Raw genomic sequence first — 15,916 nt, 5'->3', positions numbered from 1 at the left:
AGATCCGACTGAAAATGGACTGGCGGATCCAAGCGGGCCAATCGTGTGAAAGGAGACTTTAAGATCGCACGGGGGGTAGAATCGCGATTTTGATTCTTTAACAATCGTGCAGCTCTAACAGACATATTAAACATTCTGCATACACAATGACACAAACCTTTGCGGTGGCACACCAAGGCTTCAACATTGGCGTGTAGTTTCCTAAGGTGTTGATCTAGATTCTCAAATTGCTGCTGCTTTTCTTCAAACCACTGACATTGAAGAAAAATGAACAAAAGACCAATCGATCAAGGAACAAAAACTCGGTTATGTGAAATTTACTAGTGGCTGACAAGCTTGCATACAACAGTTGTGGTGAACAGACCAAAACAAATAGTGTCAAAGGTGAATTATATTAACTTTCCACCTCTATGAGCTTAAAATGCAATTGCTTAACAGAGTAAGGCCATCATTATGCAATTCAAAAAAAATCAGCTCTTACAGCATCCGATTCATTCATCTTGATTGTCATTTTGTTGACAGCGTCTGCAGCCTTGTTTACCATCCTCAATAATCCTGCTCCACTCAACGCCTGGGTGCTAACTGCTCTCGGCAGCTACAATTGAATGACAAATAAGGGCAAACAAACCGGTTAAAAGGTTGGAACCTTAACAGTGCCCCAAAGTGCAAATAAAAGGCATGTTACATTTTCTTCACTATATTACATTTCAATGGAGAGTAAACCCATTTTTTCTGATTTACGGCATCCGCTGTCCCAGTGGAAAGGATGAAAAAATAGAATTTTCATTTGTTCTTTTTACATATAGATGAACAAGCATGGAGATTGTTCTAGGTCAATGGAAAGAGGCCCAAAGCTGTAACTAAACATGTTGGCTAGCACAACTACACCATTTAGCTTTGAAAAATAAATTAAGATAATGGAAAAAAGTGTGTGTGTGTGTGTGTGTGTGTGTGTGTGTGTGTGTGTGTGTGTGTGTGTGTGTGTGTGTGTGTGTGTGTGTGTGTGTGTGTGTGTGTGTGTGTGTATTTTTTTTTTTCAAACTATTTTGATATCAATTAGGATGTGTAAAGAGCGTTCGTCAGATGATGTGATGAACAAAATATAGGTTGTATGAATATGTATATATAATGCATTGATAGAACGATCGATGACTGGTAAGTAGAAGACCTTGGGCTGTTTATACATAGGCAAGGGCTCTAGCTATATAGTGTCGGCTTACACATCTATTTCTACAAAAATCTAAACTACTGAATGAGGACAAGTGCACAAAAGCACAACGTTCACCATCCCCAAGGCACCCTTTTACAATCACACAAGGCACTGTAATCAGCAGGACATGTATTATGGTGCACATCTTTATTGCTGGACCAAGATCTAAACTTCATAAAAAAAATAAATAGTTCTCCTTTTTAATAACTTTCATTTAAACCCCCCACAGGACCAAGTGCAGCTAGCACTTGGTCCTGTTCCGACTGGTGGCCCCATTGTCCCCTAAACAGACCTCTTGATGCTGACATTAGCTCCACCCACTTTTGAAGCCCAAATTATGGGCGTTCCTGTGGAGGAGGTACAGCTAGCACAGAGCCTCTTCTCTAAGCCGAGTTATCTGTCACCATTGTAAACGTACAATTAGAGCGTCTCGTTTATTCAGAAGTCTACATTCACACCCGCAATTTAGGCCAGTGCGAATTATAGAGACAGGAATCTTCTGATTACTGCTGCAGCTTGGTGCGACTGCCGGCCCTGTTCACTATAATGACAGGTCACCAGTGGCCATAGCTTCATGCAGCTCTTTGTACAGCCAGCTATTACCAGCGGTGATTGCTGCTGGACACACGAATAGCTCATGCCTTATAGTGAACAGGGCCGACAGCCGCACCTCCCCATGGCAATATTTCTGCCGCAACAATTTGCACTGGCCTAAACTGCCAGTGTGAACATAGCCTAATAGTAAAAGAGGATCGGCTCTGAGCGATCTTTTACCAGTATGAATGAACAAGGCACCCTGATTGTTCATTTATAATAGTGACAGATCACTCAGAGCTGCAGACACACACACACAGCCTTTACATAACTTTTACATGAATGCGCAATCAGTAATGTCAGGGCCGGTGCAGTATATAACAAAGCCTGACAGCACTGACCGTTCATTAATAAAACTGAGAGATCACTCTGTGCCACAAAGCTGTGTGACCCAGCAGTTGGACAATGTGTGTAGAAGCAGCCTCTGATAGACACACAGTGCCGCAGGCTGTCAATGTTCTCCACTCCAGAGCGTTCAATCACAAATCAGTCTCTCGTCTAGCGTGTGGTCAGAAACCTATGTGACCACGCTGCTTAGAAACCAAGGGGCAAATTTAAATGGGGCCAAGTGCCACATACACTTGGTCCCCTAGGGAGTTAATACATTCAAAATGTTTGATAGATCTTTTAATTTTCTTGGATTACACTAAATCCAGGAATAGACAGAGGAACTGTCTTGCTTACTTGAGAGCAATGAAAGTGGAACTAAACCAATCAATTTCATAGTCTCAGTGTTCAGCCTGGGTGCGCACAGGAGCTGTATCAATACAGGAATCGCACCGCATTGTCATATTCACACCACAGAGTATTGGTAATTGGTATCGGCAAGTACTTTAGCACAAGTAAATCGGTACTTGCTCTTAAAACACAGGCATTGGTGCATTCCTACAGGTAACTATAACTTGTTCATTATTTAAAAAAACTAAACAAAGAATCACTTTAATAATTTTTGTAGGACTGGCTGGCAAAAGTGAATTCAGACTAACAGCTAACTGATACTAAAAGTCTCCAAAAACCCCAAATCACATTGCAGAATCTGGAGCAACACAGGTAATCCTCTATTTCACCTCCATTGGTGTGCAGTTCATGCAAGGAAACCTAAAAATAGGTTGAACTGGAAAGGTGTCTTTATTCAACCTTACCAACTACGTTACTAAGTAGCAAGTGCTAACCGTAAAAAAAATATCTAGTAACTTAACCTTCAATCAGTGTAACTAACTTTATTTTTTAACTTTGGATAGAGTGGAGAGATCAGAACACCTGTCAGGTTTTTATTGCTGTCGGTGCTCCCTTAGGAAGATTCACCCTCTCTATTTGTTCTGTTTACCATTATCATTAAAAGTGAGAGAGAGTACAAGAAAATCCCAAATTTTGGGTTGTCACCAGAAAACTAGTAGGAGGGGAAATCTTCCAATGGGGGGCAGTAGTTTTGGTGACCCTATTGATACCGCCGGATTTCCTCATTTTGGAGGGATTTTAGCTTCCAGGTTTTATTGCCAACGTTAAGTGAACAAGCAGAAGTTAGGAGCTTATTGGTTACCATGCAAAGCTGCATCAAACTGTACACTCTCCAGTTTTAGTAAATCAGCCCCATTATTCCTTGTGTTTAATTCAGGTATATTGCTTTAAATCGGTTGCAGTTTGAATGAAGATCTAATGTTTGGGAGTTCAAATATTCTAAAAAATTCTACAACTTCCATGTGGTTTTCCCCCATGAATGAATATACAAAACACACACAATGGGGTTGATTTAGTAAAACGAGAAAGTGCACAATCTGGTACAGCTGTGCATGGTAGTCAATCAGTTTCTAACTTCAGCTTGTTCAATTTAAGCAATTGTAAAAGGTACAGAAAAAACTAACATGCCTATACTAATGCTGGCCATACACTATACGAAAAAATCGGCCGAAAAATCGTTCGTATGGACACTTCGTTCGTTTTTCGGCAAGTTAGTGGGTACAAATCGATAATCGTTTGTGACGTTTTTGTGGAAAAAAAACGAACGGCATGTTTGGAAAATTTCTGCCGAACGTACGATAAATTGCAAGGTTAATGTGTTTCCCGTCCGAACTGCCTGCACTAGGTATATGTAAAAAAACGAACACAAAATTATTTATTCATGTCCACTGAACAGATTATCGGACATTATATGATGGCACGATCGTTAGCGGTCACGGTCGAACGTTCGTTTTTCGAAAATGGGTTCGGCCGATTTTCTGTATAGTGTATGGCCAGCATTACTTTCTTTGTGCAATGCTCGCTTCTGAGCCCCGCTGCTGCCTCCATTGACACAGACAATGGGACTCAGCTGATTGGCAGCACTAGGAGCCAATTGCTCCCAGTAACCCCAGCAAAGCCAGTGAGACCCATGAGGGAAGAGAAGAGCTGCAGATGTGCACATCACTGGATTGAATGAGAGCAGAGCTCAGGAGTTTTTGTTTTTTTTTGGGGGGGGGGGGGGGTGATTATACCTAAACATCTTTTACCATAATGCAAAGAATGCATTAATGTAAAAAATGGTTAGGCTTTAGAACCACTAAGCTTTGACAGAAAAAAAAAAACCTGGAAGCTGATTGGTTTCTATGCAGAGCTGCACAGATTTTGCACTCTCCAGTTTTAGTAAATCAACCCCAATGAGTACGTGTATAAAATTATATCCAACAATGAAGGTTATGTGAGACAGACGTATCAATACAATCAGATTACTGTAAGTATTCGTAGAAGCATAGACCGTAAACAAAAATTTAAGAAAATAACATCACCATATAATAGTATAGTAGAAAAAAAGTACCTCATTGCTTTCTAGGAATTGTCTAAGATCTGGATCTTGCAAAAGAGTTGGATGTTTGGCTGTTCGTTGAAGATATCTAGACATCAGAAAACAGAATACAAAATCTTACAAAACACATGCTTTGAGGTCCAAAGCTCTGTGAGAATCTAAAGTAATGTTCTTGCAGTCAGGAGGAGGGCTTAAAGCTGAACTAAAAAGCAAAACTTTTTTTTATATATTTTGGATAGCGCAAGTAAGGGTTATAAACCCTGTCAGGTTTATTTTTGCCATATGTTTCCCATTGGGTAGATTCCCTTCAATTTCTGTTCAAAAGGGAAAAAAGAAAGTGAGGAAGTCCCTCTAAAATTAGGGAATCTCTATCACCAGAACTAGTGTCCCTATTGGGATTTGTTTGGCTTTCACTTTCAGTGATAAAGATATGACTTCTAGAAAGGATGCATTTCCCTAACATGTATTCAGACAGCAATAAAAACTGACAGGCGTTCTAATTTCACTTCATGCTATCCAGAAAAAAGTTTTGCCTTTAGTTATACCTTAAAGATCAAGCTCAAAGTATTTTTACATGCAAAGACCCTTCCTTACAATGGCAAATTACCTGTAACCACCAGTCAAAAATCGTTACTTTATTACTTACGGTTCTAAAACGATGAAAAGCGATAACGGAAAGGGGGCTACATACACTCAACACTTCTGCTGCACTAAAAAGCATGGTCCTCTTCTTACCGCAGGCCCTCCACCACATCAAAGCAGTAAGATTATTATTTAAAAATTAAAATATATGAGTGGGGATAAGTTATACACTTATGTATACATTTATGCCCTGTACACGATCAGAATTTCCGTCAGAAAAATCTTGGATGGTTTTTCCGACGCAATTCTGCTCAAGCTTGCCTTGCATACACAAACTAACTTTTTCTAACTTTTCTTCACAAGTTTTTATATTTTATTTTATTTTTTTAACAGGTACGATGTGGTCTTTTGCCACGAGGGTGAAAAGCAATGCCGTAATAGGTCGACCACAGCAAGATCTGCTGTAATTACAAAAATATTTAGTAAATTTAACTATTAGCTAGTAAAAAAGTCAGTGGACGCACAGAAACAGAAACTTTTATAGAAGAAAAACAGATTTAAAAATAGTTTTCTTAGGAAGAAGCATGTGAAATATTGGGTATTTCTTTGGAAAACATTGCTTACAAATAGGAGTCATCATACAATACCTTTCTAAGGCAGCTCTTCTCTTCTCGACAAATTCATTGGATGAAGTATCTTCCTTTCCCACTTTAACTTTAGTCATTCCTTAGGAACAGAACAAAAAAAAAAATGTATATGCCATCCATGTGAATATAAGTACCGGGGCAGCATCTCTGCTGAAGTTTACCATCATCTCATCTGACTGCATTCACAAAGCAAGAACTGCATAAGCAGTGTGAAAGCATAACCATTGCTAAACAGATTAAGATTGTATTTAAGCTGATCTCCACATTTTCTGTGTCTTTAGTTTGTTTGGACCAAGATAGAGATCAGCTTTAGGCCCGGTTCAGGCCTATGCGAATTGGATGCGGGGTAATTTTAAAATGCGTTCATTTGAATGAGGTTGGTTCACAAATGTGCCTTGCATTTGCACTCCGCATTGCTCAAAAAAAAGTGTGCGTTTTCTGGGCATTGAGGTGCGAACTGAAAGCACTTTATCTTCTAATTCTCTTCTGATTCGCAGATGCATTCCGTTGTTTACAGGATAAAATACTGACCTGATCCTGATGTAAACCTGACCCCAATGTAAACCTGACCCTAATGTAAACCTGACCTGATCAAAAACTGACATGAAACGCTGAACAACTACTTTGTCAATTAGCTGTGAAAACGGAGCTTCAATTCGCACCGCACATGTGTGAACCTAGCCTTAAAGTGTAAGTTCACCTATACAGAAAATCTGTAAGATGAACTTACACTGGACCCCCTCTGACCCCCCCCCTTCCCCCACGGTCCCGCTAAGCTTGAGTCCGGCGATTTGAAATCCCTGCGGCTTTCTCTCCTCTACGCTATGCTTTACTGCACATACAGACTGATTTTTACTGTTGTGCGTTTAGTAACACTTTAAATAGTAATATTCTCAGTTTGGCGTATCGACTTTTTTTTGGTTAAATTAATGCATGTCTCATCTCTCCTTGAAGCTCTGTTCAGATGGCTTTCTTCAAACTTCTAATTTAAATTAGAGAGCGACAGTCTTATGCCGCGTACACACAAGTGGACTTTTCGACCAGACTGGTCCGACGGACTTTCCGAATGAACGGACTTGCCTACACATGATCACACCAAAGTCCGACGGATTCGTACGAGATGACGTACGACCGGACTAAAATAAGGAAGTTGATAGCCAGTAGCCAATAGCTGCCCTAGCGTCGGTTTTAATCCGTCGGAGTAGCATACAGACGAGCGGATTTTTCGACCGGACTCCAGTCCGTCGGAAAGATTTGAAACCTGTTTTATTTCTAGGTTCGTCGGACTTTTGGGGGGAAAAGAAAGTCCGCTGGAGCCCACACACGATCGAATTGTCCGACGGAGTCCGGTCTGCCGGAAAGTCCGCTCGTGTGTACGCGGCATAAGGCAGCCCCCATACATTCATTTTTTTTTTCTCCATTCAACCACTTCATGTGGATGGAGGAACCGCTCCCTCTAAGTTACTGTATTCTGACAGCAGGGAGACTTGTTCGCCATCAGAATACACTGATCAGTGCTGTAGGCTATATAGTCCGCGGTGCTGATCGATCAGGAAAAGCCCTAAAGGCTGGTAGTACACAAGTGGATCAGTAAGTCAACTTCTGTACAATCAGCCTGCCTATACATGGATCAAAATTTGACTGATCCCTGCTAAATGTCGATCCATGCATGGCCAGCTTTAAGCTAACAACTTTCAAAATGCTTGCTTTAAAAAAAAAAAAAAAACAAAAAACAAAAAAAAGAACAAAAAACATAGAAACTTGAAATAAAACTGACTCATAACCAGTCTAGTATCGCTAATGTCGCGTACACACGATCGGAAATTCGGCCAGCAAAAGACCGATGAGAGCTTTTGGTTGGAAAATGCGACCGTGTGTATGCTCCATCGGACTTTTGCTGGCCGAATTCCAGCCAGCAAAAGATTAAGAGCATGTTCTCAATTTTTCGGTCAGAAAAAGTTTCTATCCGGAAATGCGATCGTCTGTAGCAATTCCGACGCGCAAAGTTCCTACGCATGCTCGGAAACAATTCGACGCATGCTCGGAAGCACTGAACTTAATTTTCTCAGCTCGTCGTAGTTTTGTATGTCACCGCGTTCTTGACGGTCGAAAGTTCAGCAAACTTTTGTGTAACCGTGTGTATGCAAGTCAAGCTTGAGCGGTATCCCGTCGGAAAAGCCATATCTTTTTCCAACCAAAATTCCGATCGTGTGTACGCGACATTACAGGATACTACTAGGCCTTTAGGCTACATTTACACAGACATTTTGCCACAGTGCAAATTCCTGCTGCAGGGTTTGACAGTTGTGAGTGGACAGCTGTGGCTGCTGAGCCTGTATGCTACAATGACAGGCTGTCGGCACCTGCAGCTATTTGTGCACAAGAGATTACCTGCATAGCAGTAGATTCCTGACCTAGGGATTCACACTGTGGAAAAATGCCCATGCAAAATGTAGCCACATCAAGCAGAGACTTTGCCTTTTATTTAAATTCTCTCGAAAAACCACGACCATTCGTCAGCAAAGAATTGTTGGTCATTTATAGGTTTGTTATTTTCATAGAAAAAAAGATGAAACTTTACAATCACTTTAACTTGTACTGTGGTATAAATTTATATGTATTGTGTTGGGTACCATTCACATCACTTGTGTTGGGCTGACACTCGATACGTATATTGATATGCTGCTATCATTGTGAATGGCACACCAACACACCTTCAGAATGCACATATGCTACAACACACTAGTGTGCTTTGGTAAGGGAAAAAAAATAAATAAAAAGTGCATTGCTCTAGATCAGGGATATGTAATTAGCGGACCTCCAGCTGTTGCAAAACTACAAGTCCCATCATGCCGCTGCCTCTGGGTGTCATGCTTGTGGCTGTCAGAGTCTTGCAATGCCTCATGGGAATTATAGTTCTGCAACAGCTGGAGGTCCGCTAATTGCATATCTCTGCTCTAGATTCTCATTTTGAGGTGTATTTCGATCAATTCAGAGCAGCGTGTCGCTAAGGCCATCCATGCACAACAATGCATGCATTTCAGCGCACTGCACACTGTGTTGTAGTGTTATTGGGCCCTTAAAGAAAATCCACTGGTTTGAATGGGCAGCCAACACACCACACAACAAAGGGAAAACTGCACATGTACAATTTTTATCACTGCAGTGCACAACAACACATATGGCGAAAATGCTAAAAGTACAGTAGATGTAAGAAAGGAGGTACTGTCTTCTGACTTTTCCCAAAAGAAACAGACAACAAAAAATATTTTATACATTATAAAATAGGGAAACGTTGAGGGGGTACAAAATTAGATTGGGTGTGCCCAATTGGTTAAATGTTATTGGTCTACACCATACACCCCTCCTAATAGACTAAAAGTTGATATTATTTCATCATGCTGCAATGCTACTCTAACTGAAGTCAATCGTCGGCTTCCTGCAGCCTCTTCCTTTTCCTTTCAAGTGATATTTTTGCGCAACATAAACCTGCTAGCCCCTCTCTAAGTCCCTCTACATTGTTAGAACTGCTTATCTTCCTCGCATAACAATCCAAGTGTTTCCTGTATGCAGACAACAGTCATTTCTGTAGAAAATCTGGCTATGACCACAATACAAAAAGTGATTTCTGTAGAAATATGCACATGTAACCGTAGTTCTGTAAGGACATGCTGACTCACCTACAATACTTTTCTCGGGAGCAGGAGGCACTATATATCCAATATGCATGTACTTTGTTGCTAGTTTGGAGTGAAGTCCAAGAAAATCACTAAACCTTCTTTTGACGGAAAATTCTTTTTTGTTGAACATAGAGAGTGAGGTCTAAAAAAAAAAAAAAAAATTATGATAATGTAGAAAATAAAACCATAGAATTAGCAGATAAAATTTAAGTGTTTGCTACCCAAAAAAAAAAAAATCCTGTTCCCTTAAAGCATGTATAATAGCACAGTGCTTGTGCTGTGTCATTTGGCCCCCTGTATAACCTAAAATACCTGGCTGATCCTGCCCTCCCCCCTGTAAACTGAACACGATTTATCATGGCTGCTGGTCAGTTTACGTACCTCTGTCGTCCGTTGTCTCTCCTCTGCTCTCCTTCATCCTCTCCCCCTTCCCTCCCTGCCTGTCAGCTCCTGACACTGCCCGCCCCTCCGCTCCTGCTGCTAAAAAAAAAAAAGCTATATTATATTTATACCATCCCATCTGTTATATAACGTTATGTGCCCCAGTGCCTGTGCTGTATAAAAACGATGCCGATTTCTACCTTATCTTAGAGCGTCTCCCGGCGCTCACGTGACTTCTGGTCTCTCTGCTCCGCTCTAAGATAAGGTAGAAATTGGCATCTTTTTTTATACAGCACAGGCATTTGGACACATAGCGTTCTATAACAGACGGGATGGTATACATGTGATATAGTGGCTTAACAACCACTTTAACATAAAACTCATTTCTAGTCAACACAATGCAAGATTTCAAATATCTGAGGATTTAAAGGACTAGTTTTGGAAATTGTGGAGGAGCAAATGTGAAAAATACTCACGTCCCCTCCAGCGACAAATCTATGAGCTCCCACTGGTGCCATCTTCATCTAGTCTTATTCCAAGTTCGGAATCTTCAGCGACCTTAATGGGCCATGCCAGGAATAAGCAACCCCCAGCCATGTTCAATCAACCTGGCAAATGGCAGAACTGTACCCCGAGTGCCGCCCAGCCAACACAGAGTACACAGTCAAGGAGTTTGCAAACCGGCAGGTAAGAGTCTTTTATTGCAGAAGAGAAAAAGTATGTCTCTTCTGCAATGAAAAGCCTGTCTGTACAGCTTTATTTTTTTATTGGGAGTTTCACTTCAGCTCCCTTTGGAGATCACTGGCGTAGCAGTGTCTACCAGCATTGACTTCCACCTTCTAGAGGCATCCCACAAGTATGGTATATGCATAGTAGGGATGCACCAATACCATTTTTTTTAGAATGAGTACGAGTACCGATACTTTTTTTTTTAGTACTCGCCAATACCAATTACCAATACCTACCGCAACTGTTTTGTTTTAACGTCAGCTGTCAGCAACGGTACAAAGCATTGAAAAGTTATTTACAAATTAAATAGATTTTTTTTTTAATTTTGCGCTTTTTCAACGTGAAATGTGTGTATATATATATATATATATATATATATATATATATATATATATATATATATATATATATATATATATATATATATACACACACACATACATATACACATATATATATATATATACACACACACACACACACACACACACACACACACACACACACACACAGTGGGGATCGAAAGTTTGGGCACCCCGGGTAAAAATGTGTATTAATGTGCATAACGAAGCCAAGGAAAGATGGCAAAATCTCCAAATGGCATCAAATTAGTTAAATGTAAAAATATTCACTAACAAACAAAAAAAAAAAAGTTTTAATTGTTTATTGTTTATAAAATAGACGTGAACAAAAGAAAATAAGCAGGAAAATAATAATTGGAGGAGAATAGGGAATTAATGAAGGCTGATTAGAGTAAATTAAGGGTTATTAAGGGTTTAAACAGAGGAACATTTCTTCATCATTTGTTCATCCCTTTGATCTGCAGATGAAGAAACAGAAATATACAAAAAGAAACAAGGTTTCTTTTTAATTTAGTGTTTTAGGACTGAGCAATGTTGTTAATAAACATTGCCGGCTGCTTTTTTTTCTGACAGCTCCAATTACCGGACTTCTTTAACAATGGGGAGACCCACTGACCGCTCAAAGAACCGAACCTGAAAGTATCGGTTATAGGTATCCTTGCATTTGCACGAGTACCGATACTTGTGCAAATACTTGGTATCGGCACCGATACTAGTATCGGTGTAACCCTAAAGCATAGTTACATTGGTCCAAGCTGTAAACATATCCATACCTGGAATTCTTTAAAATACAAAATCAGACATTTAAAACTGTAGACTAAAAAAAGATTCTGGATTCACTGACAGCCCCACTGACATGCTTTCTTGAAGTGACAAATGTTTACTAAAACTAGCTATGCCCCATTTTATCTGCCTTCGTGCATCAAAGTAAAGCATCCGAGTTGATGTGAAATCTGTCCTATGACTTTCAATGATCTGGTGAAAAAAATTAAAAAAAAGACACTTCTTATTTGTAATACAAGTCTTCGTAGACTGACTTGCAGGGGCTAGCTAATAAAAGGAAATAACTAATAATTACAAGCTGATTTTAAGGAAACCTCACACAATGGTGTATTTAAACTCAATAAAAAATGTAATATATATTGCAACTTACCAGTGTGGAGGTTGCATTCATTTTCTTTTTCAGACTATTTTTATTAACCTGGTGATCCTGCCACAATTCCTGTCCTAGGGTGACACATTCACTTTTCATCATCTACATAGGAGCAGCATGGTTACCCTTACAAAAGGACTGCAGAACACCTCCTCCTCCCCAACATAGGGGGAGGTCTTCTGTAGTCCACAAGGAGAGCTGTGAACAATGAAACTATATAAGTGCAGCATGGGCAGAGAGCAATGGATGCTATTAGCAGACAAGATTTCCGGTAGGTTCAACAGGTAGCAGATAAACAATTTTAATTGAATATTTATCACATAAAAAGGGGAACTTTTTGTTAAGTTTTACAAACAATTTCAAAGAGAAGGAGTCTTTTTTTTAAATTCATACTTACCTAGGTAGATGCAGCATTGGTCCAATGCTGCATTTGTCCCCTGCCGGCTCCAAGACTGGGAACTGAGTGATCAAACTGCTGATCGCTCAGTTGTCCATGAGCAGAGAGCTGGTGACTGTCCGTCACCAGCTCTCTGCTCTGCCCCCCACCCCCTCATGCTTACTGGAGTGCTGGCTCAGGCTCTCAGAAGCTCACTGAGAGGCCAGGTGGCAGTCCAGGCATCTGGGTGGATCCCGACCATATGGTTGCGATCTTTCCTCAGCCTGAATCAGCGCTGCAACTTAAGCCTGCTGTCTGATGAAAATGGGTCACAGGAGAACTGACTGCACTCTTGTGATCCCCAGAAGTACAGCCAAACAAGCTTTGGCTCTACTTCACCTTTAAGAAAAACTATAAAACTAAATTGCGCTAATACATCTATGCAAATGTCATCATTTGTCCAAAACATTTCAACATAACAGAATGAACAGCAATATTCACTTACCTTTGTTGTTACTTTGTACGCCATGTAGGCATTCATTCCATCCCCTAAAATAGGCAAGTGACAAGATATAAAATAAAGTACATCAGTTTCAGTCCAATCAACAAAAACATTCACCTTGTAATGACACCCTAGATAGATTTAACTGGCAAATCAATTCAATAGTTGATTTTCATAGGCTACCTACCAACTTTCTCTGGGTCTGAAACACCTATTTCAATGTCAAAGAAATCTCCATTTGCTTCTTCTTCAATCTGTTTTGAGAGATAAATTGTAGAACTCTTAAAGAATATGAACGTTTAAAATACGCTGCTTTAAAGTAGAACTATAGGCAAAACTTTTTTTTTTTCAATTTGAATAGAGTTAAAAGGAGGGTTATAACCCATGTCACATTTTTTTTTCCACCATATGTGTCCCATTGTGGCGATTTCCCTTCACTTCCTGTCCTATAGCCAAACAGGAAGTGAGGGAAAAGCCCTGCAAAATAAGGGAATTCCTTGGGTATCTCCAGGCCACCAGAACTAGTGTCCCGATTGGAAGATTTCCCCTCTATTACTTTTCTGGGGACAAGCCAAAATTTGGGATTTTCTTTCTTTCAATTAAGGATGGGCTCGGCCGTGTTCACACATCCCACATGCAGAGCCCGCCAGGAAGTCGGCACGGCGCTGCACTAATCACAGGCAGTGAGACATTTTCCCGATGTGCAGCTGCAAAGATCGGGAAATGTCTCACTGCCCGTGATTAGCGCAGCGCCGTGCTGACTTCCTGGCGGGCTCTGCACGTGGGATGTGCGAACACGCCCAAGTTCATCCTTACTTTCAATGATGAATCTAGAGGGTGAATCTCCCTAATGGGGGCACAGACAGCAAATGAACTGACAGGTGTTTTAATCCCTCTCAACACTAGTCAAAACTAAAAAAAGTTAGTTATACTTTACACACATTCAATAAAGTGCTCCAACATTGCAGCTCATCAGACTTTTTACTAAGGGTCTTTTATCTCTAATGTGGCATTCATGAACAGAGCAATTCCAAATTACAGTAGGCATGATATGGGAAGAGGAGTGTGGCCTTTGCACATCAGATTGCAGGTGATCCAGGACATCTTTCCAGCACACTGAGTAACAGTGCCTTGGTGCACATGACTTTTACTGAAAACACTGTATTTATCGCTTTTCCATGGTTTGTACCTGGTTTGGAAAATATAGCAAAATGAAAAGGCATTACATTCAGTGGGAACAAGCCCTAAAACATGGAGCTGCTCTGCATATGAGCCTCTTATCACAGAGAAGGACATATACATGTGCCACATAAATACATGGTAAAAGGCCTGTTACACTATGACAGGGCACGTCAAACAGGACACTGATGGGCATCAAAGCTGCTAAATTTTCATGGCATTTCTTGCTTTTCTTAAAATCTTGTAAACCAGCTAAAGTTGAACAGGAACTAAGAGCGGCCATAAACGGAACGGCCAAGGGTTGCTGGAAAGAAATGCAACTCCCCCATCAATATAGTCAGAGTTGACAGGGGAATCCCACCCACAGAGCCATTGTGAACACAGTGATTATTGCTAGCAGCTGTAATAGCTGCTAGAAATAATTGCATGTAAAATCCAGCAGGCTGGTTCTACCAAAGTTGATCGATCAACTTGGATACATTCAGCCTGCCCATACATGGTTAGAATCTTGGGCGGTTCCTGCTTAACCAGCAGAGATTCGATCTGTCGATGGCCATCTTAAAATTTTGTAAACTTTTTAAGTGTGCATTACACTCACCTCATCTCTTGAGCGGTCATAGATAACAGGTGCAGAAATATTGATGGTTTCCATTCGTGGAGTGATGATTGATGTGGGCGTCACAGGGGTGATAGCAGGACTGGGTTCAGAGGACAGGATGAGCTCTCTCTCAGGACTATCCAGGGACACCTCATCTGTGGCTTCTACAACAGAATGTCTGTTAGGAGAAACATGTACTCTATTCTTAAACTTCATTTGACTACACTTTGCAACTGCTGGTAATTCAGTGTAAGACAGTAATTTCCACTTCAAGAATGTGGCTATGCGCAGTTAGTCTGCTACTTAGCTCCTAAAGTGTCCCTCAGATGATTGTTTCAGAATCCAGCCAATTTAGCCAAAGTTTGAAAGGATAGCTGTGCATATACAGATTTCTCTTGCTCAGCAAGGGGCTGAAGTAGAGAAAAGTAATAGATCGTCTACACAGCTATTGTACTCAAGCAGCTAAAGAATCTGGAACCAGACAAAAATCAATTCCAGGCCAGATTAAAGCTGGGCATACATGGGTCAGTTTTTTTTTTTTTTTTTTTTTTTTTTAAATCAGCCAGCAGATTCCCCATCCACACAAGCACTATGCTATTGTTTTTCGACAGCAAGGACTCCTCCACTGTCAAAAAACACTGATCAGCGCTGCAGCGCTGATTGTATAGAAGTTTTCCAACAAGCCTGTTCATGAGAAGTCAATCATTAGATCAACTTCTCACTAACAGGAAGGGCCATGGATCGTAATTCGGCTGTCCCTGCCAAAGCCGCCAAATTTTGATTCATCTATTTCCAGCTTAAAACAGAAGCTTGCGATATTAAAAAAAAGAAACAAACATTTATACTCACCTAGGTGGATGCAGCATCGATCCAATGCTGCATTTGTTCCCCGCTGGCTCTGCAGTTAGAACTGAGTGATCCAACACTGCTGATCGGTCAGTTCTCCCATCCGCTCTGAGCAGAGAGCCGTGACCGTCAGTCTCCGGCTCTCTGCTATCCCCTCCAGCACTTACTGGAGTACTGGGCTGTGGAGGGGGTGGGAGAGGCGGGCTCAGGCTCTCAGTGTATCGCTGAGAAGCTGAGCCAGGTCCCTGTCCAGGCGTTCGGGTGGATTCAGACCATATAGTCAGGATCTTTCCGGAAC

General features: G+C 40.8%; 1 protein-coding gene across 3 annotated transcripts in view; it reads right to left on the bottom strand.

The window, feature by feature from the left end:
* SNX2 (sorting nexin 2) overlaps positions 1–15,916 on the bottom strand; it is a 100,463-nt gene that overhangs the window by 29,314 nt on the left and 55,233 nt on the right. For 2 of the 3 annotated variants that reach the window (XM_073624691.1, XM_073624693.1), the window contains 8 exons: positions 14,773–14,936; positions 13,183–13,249; positions 12,999–13,042; positions 9,493–9,634; positions 5,813–5,891; positions 4,596–4,671; positions 482–595; positions 158–251 (listed from right to left, as the gene is read on the bottom strand). In XM_073624691.1, the coding sequence (XP_073480792.1) occupies positions 158–251; positions 482–595; positions 4,596–4,671; positions 5,813–5,891; positions 9,493–9,634; positions 12,999–13,042; positions 13,183–13,249; positions 14,773–14,936 (780 nt within the window). Of the gene's footprint in view, positions 1–157; positions 252–481; positions 596–4,595; positions 4,672–5,812; positions 5,892–9,492; positions 9,635–12,998; positions 13,043–13,182; positions 13,250–14,772; positions 14,951–15,916 lie in introns of all 3 variants that reach the window. The other variant, XM_073624692.1, reaches the window with a different exon arrangement.

The sequence above is a fragment of the Aquarana catesbeiana genome, linkage group LG01 (genome assembly GCF_042186555.1).
Source record: "Aquarana catesbeiana isolate 2022-GZ linkage group LG01, ASM4218655v1, whole genome shotgun sequence".
NCBI lineage: Eukaryota > Metazoa > Chordata > Amphibia > Anura > Ranidae > Aquarana > Aquarana catesbeiana.
Note: the sequence above shows the minus strand (reverse complement) of the source record. Positions and strands in the feature narration are given on the sequence as shown.